Genomic DNA, 27328 nt, shown 5'->3' with positions numbered 1-27328 from the left:
TTTAAGTTAAACACCCATATGAATTTATTAAATCCAGACTGTGTTAAAGGGCGGCGGTCTGGGAGGAGGGGGCTCAGTGGGGGATCGAAAGACAAGATGACGACGGCCGTGGGCGTCCCTCCGCGGGGCCCCGGCCCCTCCCCCGCCTGGCCCCCCCTCGGCAGTGCCACGTCGGCTTCACCATGATTCCCAATGGTGCTGGGCTGGCGGGGCGCGATGGCTAGAAACACAGAGGAACAGACAGACGGACGGCGCCTCCACAAATGACGGGCCCTGGCCTGCCCCGGCCCCCATGCCACACACTGGGCCCCGGCCGTAGGGGCCTCCCGCCACCCCGGCCCGATCTGTCCAGGAAAAGGGCAACAGGGATGGGGTGGCGAGGGGCCAGGGCAGCGGGGTGGTGGTCACCAGGAGCCTGGGCGGAGGAGGACCAGGAGTGACTAATCCCTTTTTTTGTCCTCTGCTGGCTTTGGAGGGGCTTCCTGGGGCTCGCTGGCAGAGCTGGGCCCCTGGGGGGCCTGGGAGGGCAGGGGTGTAGAGGCCTCCTCCCCGGCGGCCTCGGTGGTCGTGGCAGGGCTGGGGGCAGGTGAGAGGGCCCCTGCTGCTGGCAGGGCCTCGGCCACAGGGGCGGCTGCTGTTGGGGCCTCGCCGCTCATGCCAAACTCGTTCACCCGCGTGGGGTCGACGCGGTAGATCCACCGTTGGTAGAGGTAGATGAAGAAGACCACATCTGGGGGAGGGGTGGGGAGGAGGTAGCGTGAGGGACAGAGGCAGGTCCCACCTGGCCCCCCAACATGTGGGGGGGTGGAGGACTGGTCCTGCTCAGAGTGGGCTGAGCCCCCAGGCCAGGGCCCCTCCCTCAGACCAGGCCCCACCCATGCCCAGTTCTGGTGAGAGCCTGTGGGCGGGCGGCTGGCCCACCCACCCACCCACCCACCCACCGGGCCTCACCGTCCCGCAGGCAGCCGATCCGGTACATAACAGGCATCTTGATGACAAAGGCAAACAGGTCATCGATGAAGGTGTTGAGGGCCTTGTAGGTGAGCATGCGCCAGGGCAGGTGGGCCACAGACTTGAGCTTGTAGTTGATGAAGAGCTGGGGTGTCATGGTGATGAAGCCTGTGGGGGTGAGGAAGGGACACCCGTGAGCAGAGCAAAGGGCATCCTGACCCTCCACCCCTGACTGCGTTTCTGGCTTCTGTCCCTTCCTCACTCTGCTCCAGCCACACTGGCCTTGCTACTTCCAACAGCCCGGCACATCCTACCTCAGGGCCTTTGCACTTGCTTCGCCCGCCGTCACCAGATCTTTGCACGGCTCCCTCCTCGGCATCTTTCAGGCCTTAGTTTACATGCCATCTCCTCAGAGAGGTCCCCCCACCAGCTTCAGTGCCCCCTCACTCTGACCCTCTCATACTACTCATCATCATCTGCGGTCACTCCCTTGTCTGCCTGTTCACTCTGTCGGTTCCCCCGAGGATGACCGAGATGCACTGTCCAGAGCTTCCTGGAAGCCGTTCCTGACCCCTAGATCAGACTGGGCAGCACTGTGAGGCTGCCCATGTGCCATCCCTGACCGCCCCAGAGTGTCCGTGTCTGGGGATGGGTCAGTCTCCCACACTGGACCTCAAGTTGTGGGGAGGGTAGGGCCAGGCCGATTCGCTCACTGTCGAGGCCCCAGCACGAGGTTGAGAGCCGTGGCTGGATACCTGCCCGGACACCATGGGGGCTGTGCGCCCGGGGCCTGCTCACCGAAGGTCAGCAGGAAGCCGTAGAGCATGCTGAGCACCCAGGAGTACCAGCCCTTGTGCTCCAGGTACAGGAGGCTGTAGACAGCGTAGCAGCCCAGCAGCGGGAAGAGGATCCAGGACAGGTACCGGAACGCCATCTGCGGGGCACAGGGTGGGGCTGGACGTGGCTCCTCGGGCCCCACCTGGCACCCTGGCTCCTCGCCCCCACCCACCCACACCTGGTTTGGCAGGCCAGCCCGGGGGAATTTCCAGGTGGCCCTGGGAACTCTGGACTCAGTCAGGAAGTTGATGTGGCAGACAGAGGACACTGGAGGGAATGACACAAGCCCTAAAGCAAGCGGCTGTCAGCTGACAAAGACATCCCAGCCCCCCAGCCACTGCCTAGAGCCGGGGCCCCCAGGAGCGAGCGGGTACCTGGAGAGCCTCCCTGGGGCCCACTGGGAAGGGGACACTCACATCATCATACACTTTGGTTGAGGACTCAACGTATGTGGACTTGTCCTTGAAGGTCGGGCGGGGAAAGAGTCCTGCCACCTTGTGCTCCCGGTCCAGCTGCAGACAAGGAGCGAGGCTGCGGTCAGCCACCATGCGGGCTCCCGCCCTCCCCCACCCCCGAGCCAGCTCCAGCCCCTGACCTTCCCCCATTGCTCCCAGTTCCCCTGCCCCATGTGTGACCCGAAAAATCCCCTGGTGCGAAAATCCCCTTGGTCTCGGGAGTGCGGCAGGCACTGGGAATCCCCCGGGGCCAGCTCCAGGGTCTGGCTGGGCTGTGCGACCCCGCTCCCAACCTCCGGGGGCTCCCGCTGCGGCGTGGGGGTCTGACTTACCCGGACATCCATGACCTTGGTGATCTTCCAGAGGTCGATGAGGACCCCGATGAAGACGCTGACCTGGACCACGAAGTTGGTCTCATTGTCCAGGATGTAGAGCAGGACCACGAAGGACTGGAAGACGCCGAAGAAGACGGAGCGCACGGACAGGCCCTCCAGGGACTGCCGGCTGTTCCAGAACTGGATATCTGTGCACGGGAAGGGGAGGGGGGCAGCCGGGAGGTGAGGAGTCGCCTGGGCCCTCCTGCAGCTCCCTCAAGCCCCGACCTCCTCAGATCCCCGGGACGGCACTAGGTCTGCCTGGGGGAAGGGGGCACACGACTCCCGTTTCCCCTGAGAGTCAGCTCCACAGGTGCCGCCAAAGCCCCAGGCAGGCAGGATCTCTGCAGTCCTCGCGTTGGACACCCCCCACCCCCGCACCAGGGTCAGTCCCTAGACGGGCGGTGATGGTGACGACAGTGGCCATGCTGCGGGGTCCTTACGCGCTCAGTGCTAAGGGCCGCTCAGGGCCGCGGCATCCCTAAGGTCGTACAGCCTGGCCTGGCAGAATCTACACGGAAGCCGGGTCTGTGTGACACAGATCTGAGCTGTCCACCCTGGTGCTGTGGCGCCTCCGCTGGGTGGGAAGATCCAGCACGTGTACTCTTTCGACCCAAGGCCCCAAACCCTTGAAGGAACTGGCCAACACCCACGCTGGAGTGCACAAGGACCATGGGCTCTGCTCTCCAGCAGAAGCTCCTTCCTGTGTTCCCACCCTGCCCCGGACCGTCGCCACCCTCCGTGGGGCCCAGCTCAGCCCCCCTGTCGGCCCTGATCTCCCCATGGACCACGGCACTGTGGGACCCTGCTGGGCTGTGCACCCAGCCTCTGCCACCAGAGGAGGCCGACTCAACATAATGCTGGTCTTCTGGGGGAGAAGCCAGGCCTGCGGTCACACAGGTACCGCCTGAGTGCTGGCTGCCCACCCGGCTCTGATTCTGAATCCAGAGCCCCAGCACACCCAGCAGGCTCATCCCTCTCTTGTTAGACCATCAGACCCTGAGGAGATCTGAAGGGGTCCCTCACAGGACCTCCCCGACCTGATCCTAACTAGGAAAAATGCATCTGAAGATGGGGTTCTTTCTAGCGGGGGTGCGTGGATCTGAGTTCTGCTTCAGACCAGAGAGGCAGCAAGCACGGGGTGTAAAGCCAGCTGGCCCCAGGCCCACACACTACTCTGTGACCCTGGGCAAGCAACTACCTCCCCTATGCCTTCATTTCTGCTGAGGGAAAGAGGGACCTTGAGGGACCCTGCTCGCGGTCAGGAGCGTCTGCAAGCTGGTGCCTGAACTGGCACCCACCTCGGCTAACAGACTCCTCCCTGCTGGGGTCAGCACTACTTACTGTTGGGTTTTGATGTTACAGTTTTCCAGAAGGTAACTCAATCACATCCATACCCTCTTAATAGCAATGATGATAATATTAATAGTACTCATTATTACTGCCACTTTTAGAAGCTGCAGAGGGCCAGGAGTATGAAGCAGGAGCTGGAGCGGGCTCCCGGATCCAAGTCCTGGCTGGGCCGCTTGGGAGCTGTATGACTATGGGCAAGTAACCAACCTCTCTGATCCGTAAACGTGGGGTAATGACGCTGCCTCCGGGCTCTGGCTGCGGGGCTTCCATAGGCTCACTGGCGAGGGTGCCCGCACAGTGCCTGGAAGGTGGCCAGGGCCCCTCAAACACTGGCCATCACCCCTGTTGGCCTCTGGCACCTTGGGGCCCTCTGGGGACATGGCTGTCACCTTCCCACTCAGGTGGGCCCTGTGCACTACCCCGAGGGGTCTCCCCCAACAGGCAGCCTGCCGGGCAGGGCGGTGGGAGCAGCTGTGGGGCTTCCCTGCTCCCAGCCTTGGAGTTCCCCGGCCCTGCTTCCTGGCGGTGCCGACCAGACCTTTGCCAGAACAGCAGGCCTGCCCCTCCCCCTGCGCCACACCCGGCGGCCGGGAGTTTCTGGACTGGGAGTTGGTGGCCGCTCCCTAGGCCTCTGGAGAGTGGGGCTGGCGGGCCCCACGCGGGGAGAGGGCCCGAGACGAACAGGGAGTGAGTGCCCCCAGTCCCCCAAGGCCTCTCACAGGGCCCTGGGGCCCACCCCTACCATTCTTGAAGGCCAGGAACTCAAAGACACTGTGGACGATGGACACGATGATGGTGAGCGCCAGCAGGTAGGGGTTGGTCTCCAGGAGGGCAACCTGGGGCGGGGGTGGGGAGATGGCCGTGAGCACCGCCAGGCCCCGGCTGAGGCTGACCGCCGCGACTCCTTGTTAGCCGGCCCGCCTCTCCTTCCTCTGGCCCCGGAAGAGCCTGATGATATTCCCACAGATCTGACCCCGGGGCTTCCGAGGAGGGGGTGTGCTGGCCAGGAGGAGAGCAGGTCATAAATGGGCAGATGGGCACAGAGCGGGTGGGCGAGTGAGGGGGAACAATGGGGACAGAGAGGTGGGGGGACAGCGATGGGGGCAGGCAGAGTAGTAACTGAGAGATATGCAGGGACAGTCGGAGCGAGGGACAGAAACCCAACACCAGAGACGGCCCCAGGCAAGCGCGGCCAAGACCCAACATGCCAGAGGCGGGCAGAGAAGGATGCTGCTCAAGGACACAGGGAGAGTGAGCAGAGACCTCGAGTCAGAGCCCAAAGGCCGGGCGGCAGGCCATGGGGCAGAAGGGGCAGGTCTAGACCCAGAGGGCCGCCTGGCAAACAGAAAAGCCAGCCAAACAGAAAGGCCAGCCAGGGAAGCCTCAGAGGCAAGACCCCCAGCATCAGCCAGGGCCAGAGGCCGAGTGCCTGCTTCCTGCCCCTCACGGGGAGGGGCCCTGGGAGGTTGTGAAACTGTGGGCAGGACAGCACCGGCCAGCAGCCCCCAGGCCAGCAGCGCAGTCCACTTCCCCTTCCCCTCCTGCAGCCTGGGAAGGCCCCACCCGCTGCCGCACCTTCACCGAGTCCTGCTCCTCGTCTGACTGCTCATATAGCTCGTCACCCAGGAAGTTCCACGGTGACTTGGCACTCTGGGCGGCGTAGAGCTGCCAGCGCCAGAGCGACAGCGGGCAGAAGGAGACACGGAGTGGCAGGCTGGCCAGGCTCTCGTTGATGGGGTAGTAGTCCTTCTGCAGGTTCCAGTAGTCGTTGAAGTAGATGATGGGGTAGTAGTCACCGCTCACGGCGTCGAACTTCACATCTGTAGGCACGAGGGGTGGGGGCACCACTCAGCCTGGGCCAGAGGCCACAGGCACCCGCAGGGGTGTGGCGATTATGGCCTCCGAGGACAAAGGGGACCCAATGGGGCCCCCCTGACAGAGACTGAAGGACAGGGGACATTTCTGGGCTGTACCAAGGAGTTGAAAGACTGCATGACCTCGGGGAGAGGAGGCTAAGGGCAGCCCGGGCAGGCCCCGGCTGGAGGGACAGGTGCAGCTCAGCTCCAGATTCCAGCTGCCCCGAGGGCCACCGCGTGTCAGGATTTTGTAAAAGAGTCAGAAATCTGACTTCGTAAGTGATGCTGCCTCCATTTTCAAGGTTGGCAACAGTGCACACCTTCTGAAGCAAGCTCCTGGGCCAGGTGAGACCGCTTTGGGCACATGGTGGTCAGCACTGGGGTCACCAGGAGGTGCGGGAGGGAGAGAAAGGGGTGTGTCTAGAGGGTGGGGCGGGAAGCTTGGGAGGGGGGACACCTAGTTGGAGATGACAGGAGTAGAGGAGTCGGGGGATGGGGCCAGATGAGGAAATGGCCCGTCAGGAGCCTGAGCGGGGCGGGACTCACACTGGTCCAGGGGAGGCGGCACGCTGCCCTTCACCCACGGCGTGTGATCGTCCACGATGTTGATGGTGATGTTGGGGTGCCAGTGGGAGATCACCTCCACGGGCCCGTAGTCCTCGGCCCTCTGAGGGAAGACAGGGGTTGGGGGGCCTCAGAGGCAGCTGCTCGCTTCCTCCAGAGGACTCCCATGACCATTGCGACGGCAAAAGAGCAACCACCATAGCGACCACTGACCGCTGGCCAGCCTCTAGACCCCACTGCCCTGGCTGTCCCCAGCTACCCCCTGGAGCAGAACACTCAGATCTGCCCACCTGGATGGGATGGCGTGCTAGGCTGTGGAGTGCAGTCTCCGTACTCAGGGACCACCCTCCCACCTGGAACCACCTTGTGGAGAGGGAAACTTTTGGGGCCACCAGAGGTTCACATCCCTGGACTGACGTGGAGTGTTCTTTCCAGAACCACAGTATCAGCCAGTACCTCCTCTGTGCCAGGCCAACCCTGGGCCCGGCAACTTGGGTATGAATCCCGACCCTGCCATCTCCTGGCTGTGACACCTCAGGCAAGTCTGCCTGTGCCAGGACCCACCCAACGGGCTGGTGAGAGGCTTCTGGGTGGGTCTGTGTACAGTGCGCAGAGCGCCCAACCCACCACTGCCAAGGTCGGCTGGAACCACGCCTGGAGCACCCCCTGCTCCCTGAGAGCTAACTACATCCTGACTCTGCTTCCAGTGAGGGAAACTGAGGCTCGGAGACATACAGGCTCCCCCAGTGGCTCAGGGCTGGTGCAGGAGAGGACTCCCCTGGGCTGCCTGCTAAGCTGGGAACCCGGGTTCGGACGGCGTCCCCAGGACCTGATGGCTCTGCTCGTGTTTACCTTGATCATTTCTGGGTCAGCTTCTGTCTCTCCTGTCAACAGGTTCTTGGTTTTCTGAAACCGTCGGCGCTTGTATTTGTTGATCACTGCAGGCAGGAAGGCCAGGAAAAGGGGTGGACATTGAGATGGGCTGGCACTTATGGGCCCCAGGCCCCAGACCCCCGCCCACCGACGGCTGCTCACCTTGCTCCCAGTCCCCACTCTTCCACCCGCCAACGGATAACAGCAGCAACAGAGAGTCTGCACTACCTTCCACATCTCGCCTAGTCTCGGGGTCCCCATCTCTACGGCCACAGTAGCATCCACCAAACTGTCCCCAGTCTTCCCTCTCTGCAATTTGCCGCATCCGTTCCATCAGCCCACCCTGGATGGACGTGTCCTCCAGCACATGCCAAACACCTGACTCCTGCCTCCCCTCTGGGCCCCACTCCGCACCAGCCACAGCACCCCCACCCCGGGTGACCAGAGTCACCTCAGTGCTGGCCTCCCAGTGCCCACTCTTGCCCCCTAAGATGCCCTCTGCCCAGGAAAGTTGGATTCTTTGTAACCAAGTATCCAATTGCATCATCCTTCTGCCTCAGAACCCTAGAGGGCTCCCACTGCCCTGGGCAAGGCCCCTGAGAGGCTCGCCATGGCCCCCTTGCCTCAGCCCACCCCACTGCCTTCTCCGCAGATGTGCTGCCCCTGGGCCTTAAGATGAGCAGCTGTGTCTCCCTGGCAGGGACCCAGCAGGGTGCGAATCTTCCTGGCTGGCTCCTTCTCCCCCTTCCAGCCCCTGGTTATGTGGCCCTCTGCCCCCTGCACTGAAGGAGGCTGCCTAGGCCTGCTCCTTGCCATTTCCGTTTCCTTCACAACAGCCCATCACCACCCACTGGTCACCTGTGCACTGGTTTACCAGTCTGCTGTCTGTCCCCTCAACCAGTCTACGACCTGAAGGTGGGGTTCGGCCCTCCTGGGCTCTGGCATATCCCCCACTCTAGGCTGGGCCCATGGTGACGAGCAGCGCGATTGACAGATGTAAACAGGTGGGCGTGACAGCAGTGGAGAAGCCGAGCGCCACCAACATGGGAAGTACTGTGGGGCTGAGTCCCTGGGCAGGAATGGACCTCACTTCCTCCTGCGGATGCCAGGTCAGCCATGGGCTCCCTGCCACCCTGCCCCCAACCCTGCCAAAACACACCAGACAGACAGGGCTGCCGCTTGTTTACACTCTGTCGCCCCGCCTCCACCCCAGCTGGGTAACTGTTCAGCTCCTCCTTATGTTGAGACCTCATACGGCCCGTCTGAGACTTCATCCTGCCCTCAGGGGCTAGGGAGAGATGAGGAATTGGGAGAGGGAGCTAGCCAAGAGAGGGGGCTCCTGGGGTCACACCCTGGCTCTGTCTCCCACGAGCTGGAGGCCATTGGTAAGCTATGTCACCTCCTTGGGCCTCGGTCCCCGCTCTTGACAATGGGGATAAAAGCCTCGCCTTTTCTGGGCAGGACCACTGGGAGGGCGCTCTCTGCTCTACAGAGCCCAGCCAAGCGGAGCGTCCTGGCACCGTCACACTGACCCACACCGCGGGTGCCAGATTCCTCCCACCCACTCAGAACTGGGGGCTTCTGGAGACTATGGACAAGCTCACGCTCAAAAACTCTTGTGGCAATTGACTGAGGGTCTCAGCCCAGGACAGCTGCTCCTATCGTCCCCATGAATATCATCCCAGCACTTCTGTTATTACTAATGGGGAAGGCATTTGAGACCTAGGCCCCACTTGTTGGGGGAAAGCAGGAAACACCCAAGGGTGGACAACTTGGAGGACGAATCCAGGGGGACATGCTCCACTGATCTCCACACTAGGGGAGGGAGGCTGTCCGGGGAAGGGAGGAGCCAGTCACAGAAGAGAGTGGCTTCTCCACTCAGGTGGAGAACGTTCTGCAACTTGGTGGCATCAGATGGGATTATGATATGAGATGGAACTGGCTTCCAAAGGGTGAAAGGAGCTCCGCTTTTTAGGAGTTAAAGCTTCTAGAACTACACCCTGAGCACCAACAATGGGGCTCGCTGAAACGGAGATGTGTTATGAGAGCATAACACACACTGGACTTTGAAACGGAGTGCAGGAAAAAGAAGACTAAAACATTCTGTTAATTTCTTATACTGATCACATGCTGAAATGACAACACACTGACCTCAATAAAATTATTACTAACAAACATTTTTTCCTTTTTTTTTTAACATGGGCACTAGATAAAATGACCTCTGTGGCAGGCGCTGTATCTCTATGGGACAGCACTCTGCTAGAGTCCTGATCGCTGGTCCTTTGGGGAGGGGGCTTTTCCGATCCCACACTCTTGTTCTATGCCCTGGAGTGGGCTGGCATGTCCCTCCGAGCCCCTGCTCTAAGAGAGTCCAGCTGTGAGGCAAGCCTGGGTGACCCCGGTGGTTTCTCAGGTTCACAGGCTGCAGATTCTATTTTGCAGAGCACGAAAGTATCTGTCGCAATGACCGTGAACATGACCTGGCCACAGAGCGACACAGATCACATTCACCAAAGACGAAACCACAAGGGATGCTGGTACTGAGCAGGGCTGATGGGGGATAACTGGACAAGTGAGCAGCTGCCCACCTGGGTCACGTTCGAGGTAACCTCTCAGGCATCAGGCACGTGTGACCCAGACTTGCAGGACACCTTTTTTTTTGGGGGGGGGGCTGCAGACCACACCCCCTCAGCCCACATCTTCGAGGATGCGCTCCACTGAAGCCTGCCAGCCAGCCGGGTAGAACACCCTGCAGAACATGGTCCACAGACACACTTACTTAGTTAGAACAGTGCTCAGCACACCCCAGGGACTTTTCCGACTCAGCCATGAGAACTGACAGAGTCACTAGTTTTTTGCTTCATCCAGTGTAGATGATCACAAAAATATTCTCATCCTTTGGGTTATTTTTATACCCAAAGAAGTAGGGAAAGACTCAACCACGCAAATTAAAGTGCATTTGTCGCTGTCCCACACAAAACAGCTGGAGGGATCTTAACCAAGTCCGCAGGCACAACAGAATCAAAGCGAGGTGCGGCACACAGCATTTACATGAAGAGGATGGGGGCTTCGGGGGGTGGGAGGTAGGGGGTCTGTTCTCTAGATCTGCTGAAACTCAAGTGTGTTGAGAGAGTCCCCTGCCTGCCCATTAGAAGACAGTGGACTCAAGGACAAAAGACAAAGAGCAGATGAAAAAATGCCAATAATTATTAACCTCACAGAAAATAAGTTAGAATAGGAAGGGGAAAATAAACACATACACTGTGTGGTTTAGACGAGAGGAAGAGCCACAAACTCAAGATCATTTGAATGTTGAATTTGAATCTAATCAAATTATGTTCCTGAGTTGAGATTTCCTCTTCCAGAGGAGGAAGTCAAGAAACAATGTCTAGAACAGAAAAACCCCAAAACTGCAGCATCGCCTTGTTACTGGGAGCCTTGGAGATTAAGGAGCAGAAACTGCTAAAGCAGCTGCCAGTGGGGAGTGGAAACTGGGGGAACCAGAGAGGGGGTGGGCAGGAGATGGATGAGTGTTGCTGTCTGGTTGAATTTACTTGAGTTTTAAACCATGTGCTCATTAACAAGAGATTGAAAACAAAATAAATTTTAAGAGGCCCTGGGCAGAGAGCAGCTCAGTTTCAGTACAAGGCTGTGTAAATGGCCACAGTTCTGACCTGGGGCTTCTTGGGGTCACTGGCTGTCCTGGGGTTTGCTCACCAGATCAAGATTCTCAGGGGGTGCACCTGGCACTAGGCGGACGGCCAGCAAGGCTGAAAGTGGGGCCAGTCTGGTGACGTGGCCCCCACCAGCCTGCCTCATCAAGAGAGGCCCCGCTCAGAGGTGTGTGTTGGTGGGTGCGGGGGGACAGAGGCTCAGAGTACAGCCAAGCAGGACGCACCCAAACCCGCAGCCTGGAAGGCTCGCCCAGCCCCAAGGGAGGCCCCAGACGCCCACAGTGCAGCACTCATTCCAGGAGCAGCTGACATGGATGATCGGAGATAACACTGGATGAAACCGATGGCCAAGGGCCTTCCGGTTTCCCTCTGCTCATTCAATCCAGCTAGCATTTACCCACAGACTACTCTGGACCCTACCAGGTCCGGCACTGTGCACCGCTGCCCCCGCACTCCCCTTCTGCGAACACCAACTCCTCCCCCTCCAAAGGCCCTTTCTCCACCTGCTCTCAGCAGATTCTTCTCCTGCCTGTCCATGGGTGTCCAGAGACAAGTAGGATACGTGGGATTCAAGTCGAGCCACACCGGCCGGGCCCCAGGGCAGGCAGGAACTTACTCCGAGACATGTGGACTGTGGCGAGCCTGCGGTACAGCGCCTTTTGCCGAGGGTCTGGGTGGAAGCCACTCTTGGTGAAGTAGACGTGGATGTAGATGGAGCCGTTCTGCTGGACACTCTGCAAGGTGGGTGCACGGGGACAAGGAAACTGAAGCCCCTAATGACGTCCACCCCCACTCCCATTTCTGAGTGCTCAGGGTGGGCAGTGTAGCTGAGGGCTGAGGGCCAGACACTGCAGTTAGACTCCAATTCAAAACCGGGCTCCAGCACACAACAGCTGCGTGGCCTCGCTGAGTCCCAGGGCCCACTTGCAGGACACAGATGGTCAGCACGGAGGGCAGAGAAGGCCCGTAAGGAGTGCCCGAGGTCGCTGGGCACAGCCACTCGAGCCCAGAGGAGGCACTCAATAAACACCAGCGGCCTACATTCATGAAACGGTATAACAATGAAGGTCAGACCCTGCTCTGAGCACTTCAAATGGCGACTGCCCGATCCGGCAAGTCCACATCCACACAACGCACGTAAACCTGAGGCAGTGGGGCAGGTTATTATCCCCTTTTCCAGACGTGGTGACTGAGGCTCACGTGGAGAGACTACAGGCAGTGAGTAAGTGGATCCAAACCCAGTCTGTGGGCTCCCCCAGGGCCCTGACTCTCCCCATCTGTGTCCTCCATGGGTCCTTCACTGCTGTTCTCACCCGCCCTCCCTGCCCACCCTCCCCCCAACACAGACGAGGAACCTGAAGCAGGGGGGCCGCCTGCCTGTGGGTGGCCAAGGCCTCGCTGGAGCCTCTCTGCCTGACCTTCATGGGTAGCTGGGAGTCACTCGGCCACACTATGTCCTCAACTTCCGTCTTTTAAGCCCACCTCTGTGCTAACCATGCTTTTTATTTCCTTTTATTTTTTATGTTTTTTATATTTTATGCTGTTTTCACATCTGGCGGGGGAGAGACTGCTCCTCCCAGGGCTAGCTGATTCCTGGATATAATAAAGAACTCGCCTGTCTTCAAAGACACCTTTAAAACGCAAACCAAGAAGCCCAAGTCCATACCCGCAACGAGCCCTTTACCCAACTCTCATAGCCCAGGCTGCACTCAGTCACCCAGGGCAGGCGTCAGACGACCAGAGACCACCGCTCCAGCCCGGAGCCTACCGTGACCAAGCTGCCCAGTCCTAAGCTGTTTCCCCACCTGGCCTGCCCGTCCCGAGGAAACCTCAACAGAGGTTGTGGCCGAGGCCTCCCCTTGCCCCTTCCAAGTGCTCCTACCCAAACCCGGCACTTTCGCACATGGCCCTGCACGGTGTGGTGGGCCCCCTCCTCCCAGGAAATGTAAGTAGTAATTCTTCTTCCAATGGCACTGGCCTCTCTGTATCGCTGCTCAGACACCTCCTTAAATCAACATCAGGGACAACCTGGACACCCTCCCGCCACAAAGCTGGGAAGGAGGGTGAGCTCCAAGTCCTTGGGGGCAGTCCTCACTGCCTGGCTTCCTACCCCGTAGCCCTCCTGGGATCTTGGGGAGGGGTCTAGGGGCTGGACGTGAAGTCTCCATGGGAGTCGCCCCTCCCACAGCTGGGGCTGTCGTACCTGCCTCAGAAGGCCTGCATCCGCCCCACCGCCTCCAGCTATCAGACAGACCAAGACAGAGCCAGATACAGTGCCCACACTCCCTCCTCCCCAGGAAGCTGAGGACACCTGATGGGGAGACATGAACGAGGGCAGCCCCAGAGACATGTCGACATTCACAGAGCCATCACATTCACTGATGCTTCAGCAGTCACAGACTCTGCACCCAGTCCACTGCCAAGCAGAGCTGGGGACACAGCGGTGACCAAGATGGTCCCAGCCTTACCATCACAGGGTTCACAGTCCCATGGGGAAAGAGATCCATATTCAGGTAGTGACCACCTCTCCCCTCCACCCAAAGTTGGCAAGGCTTGGGTGGGGGAGCCCAGAGAGGGCTCTGCCTGAGCCTGATGTCAGGGAGAGCTTCCTGGAGGAGGTGGGATTGGAACCTGGGGCTGTTGTAGAGTTCAGTCAGACAGCCTGAGCTCAAGACTGTCACTGGCTGTGTGACCCTGGGTGTGGCCTCTGTACCTAATCTTCCTCATTAGTCAAATGGAAAGAAAAGTTCCCACTGCCTTGGGAGGTACCCCCCAGTCAGCCTAGTCTGGTGCTCAGTATGCAGTGAGCACTTAATCAACACTAACAGATTTTTCAAACCGGGCTGCCTGACTGGACACCTCCAGGGACAATTACTCATCTTTCACTGGTTTAAACCACAGATTACAACCCTGAAAGCAGGTGGGAGGCCAATTCCAACTCCACCTGCCAGGAGAAGTGGAGGGAACGAGGCCCAGAGACTGTGGGGTCAACCTGTGCTCAAGAGCGCGTGAACTGAGGGCAGAGCCAGGCTTGGAACCCAGACTCCCGACAGCAGGCCTGGGAGCTGGTTCAAGGATACACCCTGGGCGCTGGCCCAGCAGCCGTGGAGCCGGAAACCAAAGCCGTCCCCACCTGTGGAATGTCGAGCTCAGCAAAGTGCTCATAGCAGCCATCTGAGTTCTCGCCACTAGTCCAGTCGCCGTACACGAGGTCTTGCTGCTCCCAGAAGAGCGCCGACGTGGCGTTGAAGTCTGTAAAGTGCTCGTGCTCGGAGATGTACACGTGCAGGTTCTGTCGGGAGGGGAAGCGGAGGGGAGTGAACCAAGGCTGCTCATAGGAGCCTCTGAAGGTTGACAGATAAAAGAGCAGGTGAGGAGCTGTCATCACAGTAACATGAACAATTTGGGCTGTGGAGGGTTAGTGGGGAAAAGCGTGGCAGCTGGTAGAATAAATCTCTTTCCTCATACCCCACCGCATCTGTCCTGTTCTGAGCCTATGACGTCTAAGAAGGAAGGCATGCATGCTCAGTCGTGTCCGACTCTTTGCGACTCCAGAGACTGTGGCCCACCAGGCCCCTCTGTCCATGGGATTTCCCAGGCAAGAATACTGGAGTGGGTTGCCATTTCCTTCTATAGGGGAATCTTCCCAACCAAGGGATCAACCTTGAATCTTAACAATGGCCAGTCTGCCAGTTAGAATTTAGGGCTAGAAAGGATCCGAACCCCCCTGCATTATGTTCCCTCTCAGCCTCTCTTGCGCTTCTTCATCAGAATTTTGATGGATAAAGCCCAGTCAAGGTGTGCAGGAGTGTCAGCCGGGTACTGAGAACCCAGGGCCGCTGCAGAGGCGGCGGCGGAACCCCCTCCCTTCTCACGTCCCCGTGGCCTTCTCTCTCCAGAACCTGGAAGGCCCCTGATAAGGACCAGCTCAACAGCAGTAACCCTGCTGGCCAGAATTCCGAGAAATCTGGCACCCCAGAGCTCTGGAGAACCACAAACGTGGGAGAAGCCAAGATTGTTGAGGTCAGAACACCTGCTGCTCCTGCACGATGTCCCTCTTCCCCAGAGAGAACACCAGCCCAAACCCCAAAGAATTTCTTTGTTCCTCGTAATGTCACTTGAGTGACTCAGGCTTCATAGGCTGAAGATGAACCCAGAGTCTTTTGACCGCAGACCTGGTCACAGACCTGACTGCCCGTGCCACTCCCCCTTCCTATCCCACCCCTTCCTCTCCCGGGTCTGGCCTCCCAGCCAGCAGTTACCATTAAAGTGTCTTTGGGGAACAGGTTGCGGCTGGCGACGCGCGGGGCTCCTCCGGGGCCTGCCTGGTCCTGAGGGGCCGGCCCTCGGCGGAACCAGCTGCTGATGGCCCAGATGATGAAGATCCTGAGGAGGCAAGCAGGGCAGACCGTGAGTCCTCTTCTTCCCAGTGTGGCTACTCCTGACCAGACTCGGCACCTGCTGGGGCCTGACGGGGGGCCTGATCAGGGAGGGGGCCCTGAGAAGGCAGCTGCAGGGCTGCTGAGGAGACCAGATGCCCCCAAAGGCCACGCCTTGGGACAGACCCCAGATGCTTGTGTCCGCCAGTGTGGGGGCCCTGGCGCTGACTCCCACTGGGAGTCTGGTAGCCACAGGCCGCAGGGACTCAGACCCTCGAAACCTCAGAACTAGGAAACCCCGGGTCCCAGTCCCCTGGAATTCCAAAGTGTGAGAACCCTGGAATCCGGAATCCCAGCACTTTGGAGGCACAGACATTAGGGAGAGCGACATCTCAGAACTTCAAGTCAACTGAAAACTGGACGAGCAGATAGTAAGGAATCGCGAGTCCCTATTTTTAGTAACATTGGGCTAGGTTACGCAGACCAACTTTCTTGTTGGAAACTAGTTGGAGGAGTTATGTAGGGAATTCCCTGGCAGTCCAGTGGTTAGGACTCTGAGCTTTCACTGCTGAGGGTGTGGGTTCAATCCCTGGTAGGGGATCTAAGATCCTACAAGCCTCGTTTCATGGCCCCCCAAAATATACATATATAGTAAGAAAACACCAACACTAGTCTTATATATATAATTACAAGTCTTAATACAGCAATATATTCTCTATATTCTTACATATAGTTTTTATACATAATACATGTAAATATATATTCTCTTTATTCATTTTTATTAAAGTATAGTTGTGTACACATATTCTTTTTTTCTTAGTTAAAACAAATATATTAGAATCATTTTCTCAATTTACAAAATTGAATAAACATAATATACAATCTTTGAGTTGAAAATGAAGCAGAGGTATTTACAGGATACACTTTTAAAAGAGAAAGGCAAGGGGAAGGAAAATATATAGAGTTATCCATCCATATTGTGTAATATACTTAAAAAACCCCACAGAAAAATCTGAACTGGAGGAAAGAGAAATGGAAGTTGGTGTTTAATGGGGACAGTTTCAGATGGGGAAGATGAAAGAGTTTTGGAGAAGTTTGGCAATGATGGCTGCACAGTAACGTGAATGTACTTAACGCCACAGAACTGTACCCCTAAAAATGGTTAAAATGGTAAATTTTATGTTATATACATTTTTTGCTGCAATAAAAAGAAACAAAAAATCCCAACAATCTGTAATGCACCTTTATACCATCATAAAAGCAGAGACAGGCATAAAGCACAAATCAACTTTAAAACGGACCCCCTGCTTTGGGGGAATAGGGAAGACCTGGGGTAAGCAAAAACAGCACAAAATGCCTCAAAACACAATACTGTCTTTAAAAACACTCTGTGCAGAGGCTTCCCTGGTGGCTCAGTGGTAAAGACTCCGCCTGCCAATGCAGGAGTCATGGGTGCCATCCCTGGTCTGGGAAGATCGCACATGCCGAGGAACAGCTAACTCCGTATGCCACAACTAACAAACCTGTGCTCTAAGCCCAGGAACTGCAACCACCAAAGCCAGCAAGCCCCAGAGCCTGTGCTCTGCAACAGGAGAACCCATCACAATGAAAAGCCTGTGCACTGCAATGAACAGCAGCCCCAGCTCGCTGCAACTAGAGAAAAGCCCACGCGGCAAAAGGATCACCACCAACATAGTAATGACGAATGCTGGCGACTGTTAGGTGGTTTTTATTTTCTTCTTTACACTTTGCTTTTTGAATTTTTTTTTTTTTTTTTGCTTTTTGAATATTTTTTAATGAACAAAATAAAAAGCCCCACTATTTTAATAAAACTATAGCAAACTGTTAGTTTTCTCCCAATATTCATCTTCCCCTTCTCCATCAGCAAGAAAACTCCTAAATTTTAACTGGACCTCTTGGCTACCTGGAATAAAGACTACAAGTCTAGCATTTCAGCTAGGTGTAGACACATGGTGAAGTCCTGGCCAGTAAAATGTAAAAACAGTATGTTATACAAGTATCTTAAAGAGACAGAGCATCCCTCCTTTATTTCTTCTTCCCTCCTGAAATGTGGACATGATGGCTGCATCCTCAGCAGCTGTTTTAGGCCATGAGGATAAAAGGCAAACTCTAGGAATGAACAAAAAGCAGGAAGGAATCTGGGATGCAGAACACTGCAGAACCGTGGTCTGCCAAAGTCCAGAACAGTACATGAGACAGAGGGAAAATTCTGTTGTGTTAATTCAGGGCTCTCATATATATGCAGCTCTGTAATTACTAAATGAGCCAAGGATTTACTGATTACAGGTGTGAAAAGCCATACAGGTGCCCCTTGACAACAAGGGTTTGAACACACAAATCTTTTTCAGTAGTAACTACAGAACTACACAATCCATGGATGGTTGAACCTGTGGATGTGGAACCACAAATATGGAGGAGTCGCTAGCACAGAAGGCCAACTCTAAGCTACATGTGGATACACAGCGTAGGCACCCCTGATCCCCACGTTGTTCAACTGTGTAGCAGTGAGGTTAAGTGCTCAGCCTCTAAGCGGCGATATCTGCATCCAAAGTCCAGCTCTGCTATTTCCTGACTGTGCGACCTCAGGCAGGACTCAACCTCTCCAGGCCTCCATTTCCTCAACAGTTAAAATGGGGACAACAGTACTACCTACCATGTAAGGTTGCGTATAAGCATTAGATGCATTGATACAGACATGCACACGCACACGATATACACATCATCTAGAATGGAGCCTGGTATCGACAGTAAATGCTTTAGACGAGTCAGCTATTACCGTTACTTTCATCATATGAAAAAAGGCATACAACAAACTCTAAACTGTAGTGAAAAACACTACAAGGGAATTCTAGTGTGCGTGGGCACCTCCCTGCTGAGCCCCAAACCGCACCGAAGGGCAGGTCAGGCTCAGGGACTTGCCTCTGCCTGTACAAGGCACACAGCCCTGGGGTCTCAGGGGCCACGGCTCAGGTGAGCCATCCGATGCTGCCCCAGGAGGTCCCCGATGCACAGGGCTGGGGAAGGTCTGACGCTGCTGATCTCCAGGGACCCCCTCCACTTCCAAGAGAGGCTCTTATTTTAGTAAATATGCCGAGAGAGTGTGGGAGCAAGGACATCCACAGACAGCTCTGCCCTGACTTAGCGCGTGGCCTGCAGGGGGCCCACCCACTCTGGGCTCCTGGGCCCCTGTGTGTAAGACGTGGCAGGCTGGACCAAACTTTCTGCAGGTAGATCCTCAGTTCCCTCCAGTGTGCACCATCTGCTCATTGCAGGCCCTCTCAGATGCAGACCACCACCCCTGCCTCCCAGACTAGGAGGCCCTGCCTGAGGATACCAGGGCTGGCCTCACCTACTGCTTCTCAACTTACTGGAGAGAGCAAATGAAAGAGACTTCCCTCCCACCTCAAGCAGGCAGTCTATCAATACATTCACAGAAAAACTGTAAGTATATAAAAAAGCATATGAAATCGCCCTCCCATCCCACTCCCTACTCCAGGTAACCACTGGTATAGTTGCAGGAGGTGCTGAAACCCGTGGACTCTACCCTCTCCTCCCCAAAAACGCCACTCTCACAATCTGCTTGATGCTTCAGAGAGTTCACAGGCCCCTGAGCACAAAGCCTGAAGCCCATCTAAGAACTCCGGATGGAGAAGGTCCCCGGGCAGCCACGGGGACCGCTTCTTGGTGCTGCCTGGTTTTAAGGAAGGAAATAAGCCTACACTGTGTCTGTATGAAGAACGCCTATCTGAAGGAAGCTCTCTTATGTACTGATGTGGAGAGCTTTCTGAGATATATTGTTAATGAGAAAAATCAAGGTGCAGAACCGTGTAAAATAGGCTACCTCTTATGTAAAAATGAAGGGAAAGATAAAAATAATCCTTATTCCTAGCTGCCTGAAGCATGCAAAGAAGAAACTGATATATAAGAAGATTCTAACTCCTTACTGGGCTTCCCAGTTGGCACTAGTGGTAAAGAACACGCCTGCCAATGCAGGAGATGTAAGAGACGTGGGTTCAATCCCTGGGTTGGGAAGATTCCCTGGAGAAGGGAATGGCAACCGACTCCAGTATTCTTGCCTGGAAAATCCCATGGACAGAGAAGCCTAGCAGGCTATGGTCCATAGAGTTGCTATTGGACATGGGGGCAAGGGGACAGGAGGGAGTGAATGGGGAAGACAAGGGAGGGCCCCACGGATGAAGAAACCCACCCAGGGAGATTCCTCCCCCCACCTCCCACGCCCTTCCAAAGGCTCCCCAGGGCTTGGTCAGAGGTTGGGCTTCCAGAAGGCAGGTTCTGTCCTCCTGGCACCTGGGAATGGTCACGTGAATCCATAGGTAAAAGGATGCCCACCAGCCAGTTTTGAAAGGATGGCCTGTATGACTCCACTTACAGGAGGTACCCAGAGCAGTCAAATTCATAGAATCAGAAGGTACTGTAGAATGCTGGCGGCTAGGGGCTGAAGCGGGTGAGGGAGAGATGAGCAGTCAGTGTTTAATGGGTGCAGAGTTTCAGTGGGGGTGTGTGTGCTCAGTCGTGTCCGACTCTTTGTGACCCCAGGGACTGTGGCCCGCTGGCTCCTCCATGGGAAGAAATTTTCCAGGTAAGACTACTGGAAAAGAAAGTGAAAGTGAAATCGCTCAGTCGTGTTCAACTCTTTGCAATCCCATGGACTGTAGCCTATGAGGTTCCTCCATCCATGGAATTTTCCAGGCAAGAGTACGGCAGTGGGTTGCCATTTCCTTCTCTGGGGGATCTTCCCAATCCAGGGGTTGAACGTGGGTCTCCTACATTGCTTTTGCTGTCTGAGCCACAAACCCACGTCTCTTGCATCTCCTGCACTGGCAGGCGGATTCTATACCACTGGGCCACCGGGGAAGCCCACAGAGTTTCAGTTTGGGGAAGATGACAAAGTTCTGCAAATAGATGGTCTGATGGTTGCACCACAATATCAATATAACAAATGCCATTGAATGGTACACTTAAGGATAGTTAAATGGGACCTCCCTAGCAGTCCAGTGGTTACCACTCTGGGTTTCCAATGCAGGGAGCATGGGTTCCATCCCTGGTCAGGGAACTAAGATCCCATGTGCCTTGTGGTGCGGCCAGAAAAAAAAAAAGTTAAAATGGTAAATTTTATGTAATGCAAATGTTGTGGCTGAATTGTGTCCCCACCCCACCCCACCCCATATTCATGCGTTGCAGTCCTAACCCTCAGTATCTCAGTGACAGTATGGGCAGACGGGGCCTTTGAAGAGGTGATTAAGGCTGAGTGAGGTCATTACTCAGGGTGGGCCCTAATCCCACAAGACTGCTGCCCACATACGAAGGGCAGATTAGGACACAGACACGCAGGCAGAGGAAAGCCCTGGTGAAGGCACAGGAAGACAGCCAGCTACGAGTCAAGGAGAGAGACCTCAGAGGAAACGAGACAGCCTGACACCTCAATCTCAAGACTTCAGCCTCCAGAATTATGGAAAAACAGAAAGGGTCTCCATCAATACAGTGATGATGGTCATTCTCAGTGATTCTTTCCTCTTTTTTAAAATTTTGTTTGTTTGGTCGTACCACGAGGCTTGTGGGATCTTAGTTCCCTGACCAGGGACTGAACTCTCACCCCTGGCAGCAGAAGCACAGAGTCCTAACCACTGGACTGCCAGAGGACTCCCTCTTTATGCTTTCCTTATTTGACCTTTTGTCAGTGAACAACAACAAAGCTGCATCCACTCACCTGAACAGCACACCCTTGATGACCTGCCAGGCGTTGGGGGCTGGCTGGGGCGGTGGATTCTGGGGCTGGGTCTCTGCCGGCGGGTCCCTCCCAACGCTGCCATTGCTGGTCACCTGCAGGGACAGAGGCCAGAGTGAGGACGGAGGACGCATCCTGACACACCAAGGCTGTTGTAGGCACCACCGTGTGCTGAGGCCCAGCAAGGGCGGAGCACAGAAGGGGCGTGGGGCCTAGCCTGGGGGTCAGGGTGCAGTCCTGGAGGAGGGGACGCCAGAGCTGAGCCCTAAATTACAACCAGTCAGCCGGCGCAGGGGAGGCAATGAGGGAAGCAGCAGGTGGACACGTGAACATGAGAGACAGTCTGACTCTGAGGACGGGCCAGTGCCCCGGGGGCCAGCATGCTCCCAGGATTTGAGGTGCCCACCGGGGACAGTACAGAAGGGGTCACGCGGCAGGTGTCAGATTGTGCAAGGCTGGCATTTATCAGAAAGGTCCTTCCCTATGCAAACAAGTCACGATCCTCATCTGTGGCCAGTCCTGTGGGGGACCCCCTCCCTCCAAGGGCTCTGGGTCCAGCAAGTGAGACAGACACAGAGAAACACAACCACAACCGGAGTGTGAAACAGGCGGACGTGCATGACCTGGACATGGCTCAGACTACCTGTGAGGCCGGAACTAGCAACATCTCCACCTGGCAGTCGGGCAAACGAAGCTCAGGGAGCCTAAGCCACCACGTGTCTGGGTCACTCAGGAAGGATGACGGCAGGATGACAGGGGTGTGGGCAGGCCAGGGAGTCAGGCAGGGCTGCCCAAAGACAGAGTCTTCACTCAGAAACAGAAGCTCAGGGGCTTCCCTGGTGTTCCAGTGGTTAAGAATCCGCCTTGCAATGCAAGGGACACCGGTTTGATCCCTGATCCTGGAAGATGCCACATGCCCAGGAGCAACTAAAGCCTGAGTGCTCTAGAGCTTGAGCTCCGCAACAAGAGAAGCCACTACAATGAGATGCCCTCACATTGCAACTGAAGAGCAGACCCTGCTCATCACAACTGGAGAAAGCCTGCGCGTAGCAACCAAGACCCGGCACCGCCAAAACTATAATAAGTTTTTTAAAAAAGAAATAAAGACAGAGAAGCTCAGAAGCAGAGAATGTCATGATGTCAGAGTGGAAGGGCCTGAGATAGGGAAATTCTTCCTGCCCCCCTCTTTGTACCTGCTGGCTCCCCTGTCCTGCCCTATTCCCTCCCGACAGCTGTCCCTTCACTCCCCAGCTTTTAAGAACAGGACCAGGACGGCCATGATCGCTTTTAGGTGGGAGCACTGCCACGCCCAGCGCTGGCAGAGAGCAGGGGCTCGATAAACACCTGGAGAATCAACCAATGCCGCCTCAAAGGCCCGCTCTGAACACCCAAGCCGCTCGAGTCTACCTGTTCCTGGGCCCCCCCAGTTCTCTCCCTCCCGCCCCAAACCTGCTCCTCTGCCTTCGGTCAGCTGCAAACGCCTCCGAGAGCGGAAGACAGAGGCCCCCACAGCCAGATGAGGCTGCCACGAAGCCGAGGCCGGTGTTTGTTAAGCGCATCACTTGTCGTTTCCGGTCCCCTTCACCAGTGAGAGTGCTCTCCTTTCACCTCCCGGAAGTGGGGGGCAGCACCCAGCGCTGGGGTCAAAGGTGGAGGCTCTGGAGTCCAAGAGACCCAGGCTGTAGTCTGGTCCCAAAGTTCCCGGCTGTGAGATCTTGGGCGTGTCGCTTCCCCTCATTGACACTTCACCTCTCTGACCAAGGGCCAGGCTGTGATAATACCATACATTTAGGGCAGAAAAGATTTCTTTCGCATGTCAAAAGAAGTTACCTCCCAAGCATCAGGCCTGGTGCTGGGGCATGGGGTCAGTGCTGGCCACACAGCTCTGGGCCCTGCCCTCCCGGAGCTCGGGGTCTAGGGGGAAGCACGCCGGCAGAAAAGTAAACAGGATAATTAACAATGGTAAACGGGGATGTGTTCCGGAGGAAACAAGCAGAGCGGGTGATGACAAAGGGGTGGCCGGGTAGTCGGGGAGGCCTCCTGAGAAGCTGTCTTTGACGTTTGGGTGAAGGGCATCTGAGGGAGAGAAAAGGTGTGGGCAAAGCCTTGGTCAAGGGGCGGGCGAGGTCAAACAGCCATCGTGCAGAGTTCAGGGCTAGCCTTGCTCCTGGCGACGCAGGGTAGGGGTTGGGGAAAGGGGGCAAGGTTTTCCAGCAGGTCTGAGCTGATTCCGGGTCAAGAAAAGGAAGGCTGAAGTCAGGCAAGGATTTGAATCCATGTCTGGCTGGCTTCCCAGGTGATGCTAGTGGTAAAAAACCCACCTGCCAGTGCAGGAGACACAAGAGACACGGGTTCAATCCCTGGGTTGGGACGATCCCCTGGAGTAGCAAATGGCAACCCATTCTAGTATTCTTTCCCGGAAAAACCCATGGACAGAGGAGCCCTGGGGCTGCAAAGAGTCAGACACTGAGCACCTTAGCACCCAGCTGGCTCCCAGGTCTGTTATCTTACCCATGATGGTGGACAAGCTGGCCTGGAAACCCTCCCAGGGAAATGCAAAGGGAAACCAAACACTAGGATGGCTGTAATCGGAAAGAGGGACAAGCACAAGTGCTGGTGAGGATGCAGCACAAGTGCTGGTGAGGATGTGGAGAAACTGAAGAGCTGTACGCTGGTGGGGACACAGAGCTGCTGCTTTGGAAAATCCGGCAGATACTTAAAAGCTAAGTGTGCCCCCGCCAACCAAGTCAGCAATCCCACTGGGAGGTCTCTGCCCAAGAGAATTCAGAACATGGGTCCATACAAAAGCTTACATGCAAATGTTCATGGCAGTGTTATACATAAAGCCAGAAGCAACCCACAAACGAGTCTTTTGATGAGTGACCTGTGCTGGATCGGCACAATGGAATACTACTGAGCCATAAAAAAGGACCACTGCCGGGGCAGAGAACATGCAGAAGGGAACCAGGGAGCATTCTTAGAGGCTGGGAACATTCTCAGACCACACTGGGGCAGTGGCTGCATTGCACAACTGCAGAAAGGTACAGAAAGCTTCTGAATTCCACACTGACCACAGGTGTCTAAATTACACCTTAGTAAAAAGGCAACCCGCTCGCGGCTCCCACTCCTCTCACAGTAAAGGCAAAGCGGTCACCATGGCCCTCTGGGGCCTGGCACGATCCTCCATGCCTGTCTGCTCTCACCTGCCTCCCCTCAGTCACCTGCTCCAGACGGGTCAGCTTCCCCACTGTTCCCTCATCACCCCAGGCCTCTTCTGCCTCGGGGCCTTTGCACTGGCTGTTCTCTTCACCTGAAGGGCTTTCCCCCACTGTCCGTGTGACTCCCTCCCTCATCTTCGGTAGATCCTTGTTCAAACGTCACCTCCTCAGAAAGCCCTTCTCAGACCACTGTATTTAAGTTACAACCCTCTTACCCAACCCTCACTTCCTATGTTCCTCCCCAGCTTTAGTTCTGGCCACGGCACTTACCACCACCCAAGCTGCTGCATGTTTTTCTTATATATGTTCTTATCTGGATAAACTTTCTTATTTCTCTTATTCACTGTCCCTGTCCCTAACTACATCCCACCCCCCAGTCCTCAACAAATACCTGGGCTCCAAGAATGCACAGCCTCTGTTTGTTCACAGCCGATTCCCAGTATCAGCATGGGGACTAACAGGCAGTGGGGAATCAACCCACATCAGCTGCAGGGATGATTATTAGAGCTGTGGGCTGGTGTCTGAGGCCCTGGCTGAAGGAGGGGCAGGCTGGCTGGAGCAGGAGATCGCTGAGGGCCCGCCCAGGGGTCAGGCAAGGGCAGCAGCGGAGGCTGAGGGCACAGCAGTGACTAAGACATAGTTCCGGCTCTGGGACCCGCGTGCCCAGTCTCACACCACCCCCAGAGCACCCATGACGGGCCCCAGGAAGCAGCGGAGGCCCTGAGACGGGGTTGGGGCTCGGGGGAACTCGGGGCATCCTCTGACTGCCTGGATCCACACTGGGAATTCCACCTCAGCCTGGCCTCTGCCTCAAGACCCATTCATCCCACAGGTGCCGAGTGCCTGCTCCGTGCCCACTCCTGAGTTGGGTGGTGCTGGAGACACAGCGCTGACCCAGGCAGTTCCCGTTCCGCCCTCCAGGGGCTCCCAGTCCACAGGAGGAGACAGTGACAACCCAGGGTGGACAGGGCTGGCACCAGGCAGCCCAGGGACAGTGGGAGCCCTGACCCAGTGTGAGAGGGCCAGAGAGGCTCCTCGGGGAGAGAACACCTGAGATATCCAGGACTAATAAGGATCCGTCAGGTAAAGACGGGAGAAACCTGTGCAAAGGCTAGAAGAGAGAGCGAGGCGTGTGCCTCGTTTCATAGTAAGAGCTTCACAGTGGCTGATGCTGCTCTTGTCCAGGGACTCAGGCAGGGACAATTTTGCCTCCCCCTCCGCTGCCACTCCCTCCAGGGGACATTTAGCAACACCTGGAGATGTTTTTGGTTGTCACAACGGGGGAGAGATGTGTGTGTTACTGACATCCAACGTGTAGAGGCCAGTGATGCTGCTAAACATCACACAACACACAGGACAGCGCCTACCATGAACTGTCCAACCCCAAATGTCAACAGTGCTGAAGCTGAGAAATCCTAGTCGAGTCTGAGGGGAAAAAAGGCAGATCACACAAGGCCTCGGTCTGCCAAAGAATTTGTACTTAATCCTGAAAGCAAAGGGATAAATCTTGAAAGACTCTGGATAGAAGTCAGATAAGAGATCTTTCGGTGGAGTGGGGGTGGGTTTCTGTAAGCTCAGGGCAATCAGGGCCAACTGAGCCCAGTCTCTCTGAACACCCCCCAGGCAATAATCAACAGAAACTCACGAGAGGGAAAGGCCTTCTTTCAGTGAGACTGGGAAGCCCCTGAAGACAGGGACAAACATTTCCTAGGACTACTCTTGGGGCCAGGCCCGGGTTGAAGATGCTGAAAAGATCCAGACCAGGAAGGTTGGCTCTGTCATACAAGTCTCACCCTAGTGTCCTCCCCAGGTGATATTTATTATTTGCCCCTCCTCTGGGCTCCCTCAGTCCCTGACATGGATTTTTTGGTCACCACCCTTGTCACTCCAGGATTATACTTTATACTCCTGTCTTCTCTCTCACTCCACTGATAAAGGGACATGGTTAGAGACACCCTCGTGGCTAGGAGAAGAGAAAGCAGGTCTCTCACAGGGCTGGTCCTCCTGTCCAACCCCTCCATTTACCACTGGAGAAATGAAGGGGGGAAAGGAACTTGCCCAAGGTCACACCCAGAGTCAGCTTCAGATTTGTTCTCTTCTCACAACCTGCGCTCCTCTCCCCTGTTCTGCCTCCCACATGTCAGTGACATCCCAGTGGGTGGGACGACAGAACCTCCACTGTCACTGCATCGACTCCCTAAACATTTGAAGGGTGGCTGCCCTAACTAGTATGTTCCACAGTCTGTTTAGCTGAAGTGGCAATGGGTCAAGAGTCAGTGCCAGAATTAATTTCCCCATAGGACTCATGTACGCTGAAAGTAAACCCATCTCTGTCTCGACCACCCTGCTTCAGCAACGGCCGGTAAATTCTACAGGGAACAGATCCCAAACCTAACCTAGATGACCTTCTGTAAGCACCTTAGTCTGTTCCTTGGATTCCTGTCTGTAAAATGGGTCTGTCGGTCTCCACAGCGCGTGCCTTTCACCACGATGATTACTTGACTTCCCCAGAGTTAGAAAACTCCAAAATAGTCAATCACTGCCCACACCTAGAGCATGCCGTGAACGCCAGCCCACTCTAGGAACGATCCGGGAGCCTGGAACCGCGGAGTCGAGAACCCAGGGAGCCTGGGTACAAGACTGCGCCCCTCCGCACCCCTGTCTCCTCGGCTCGAGCAGTGAGCCTGGTGGCCGCCCGGCGCGAGTATGCAGGGGACCCGGCGCGCAACAGGGCCCCGCTCCCCGCACTGTCCGGCCTCCCAGGCTGCCCGGCCCCGCCTGGGCCCGGTATTCAAGGTCCCTCTGGGCAAGGACCCCTCAGAGCACAAGATTATGTGAAAAGAGGCAGGACACGCCCCGTGGGAGGCCCCCCGGGTGGGGAAGAACCCCTCAGGCCCCTCTCGGCCTCCGTACCTGACCGGAGCTGCCTCCCCCGGCCGCCACTACGGCGCTGCCAGCCCCGTCCGCCTCCTGCGCCGCCGCCATCTTCCCGCTCCGGGTCCCCGCCCCCGCCGCCAGGACCGCCCC

At 56.3% G+C, this 27328-nt stretch overlaps 1 protein-coding gene across 1 annotated transcript; it reads right to left on the bottom strand.

Moving 5' to 3' along the window:
- Positions 1-27328, bottom strand: CLPTM1 (CLPTM1 regulator of GABA type A receptor forward trafficking). The gene is made up of 14 exons (XM_065926290.1): positions 27215-27328; positions 21066-21178; positions 15200-15323; positions 14071-14229; positions 11554-11671; positions 7243-7328; positions 6373-6493; positions 5546-5790; positions 4713-4806; positions 2576-2766; positions 2205-2300; positions 1750-1885; positions 952-1119; positions 1-730 (listed from the first exon to the last, which is right to left on the bottom strand). The coding sequence occupies exons 1-14, from the start codon at positions 27284-27286 to the stop codon at positions 441-443; spliced, it is 2013 nt and encodes a 670-aa protein (XP_065782362.1). The 5' UTR covers positions 27287-27328; the 3' UTR covers positions 1-440.

This window comes from Muntiacus reevesi, chromosome 2 (genome assembly GCF_963930625.1).
Source record: "Muntiacus reevesi chromosome 2, mMunRee1.1, whole genome shotgun sequence".
Classification (NCBI taxonomy): domain Eukaryota; kingdom Metazoa; phylum Chordata; class Mammalia; order Artiodactyla; family Cervidae; genus Muntiacus; species Muntiacus reevesi.
This window is presented reverse-complemented; position numbering and strand designations above follow the sequence as displayed.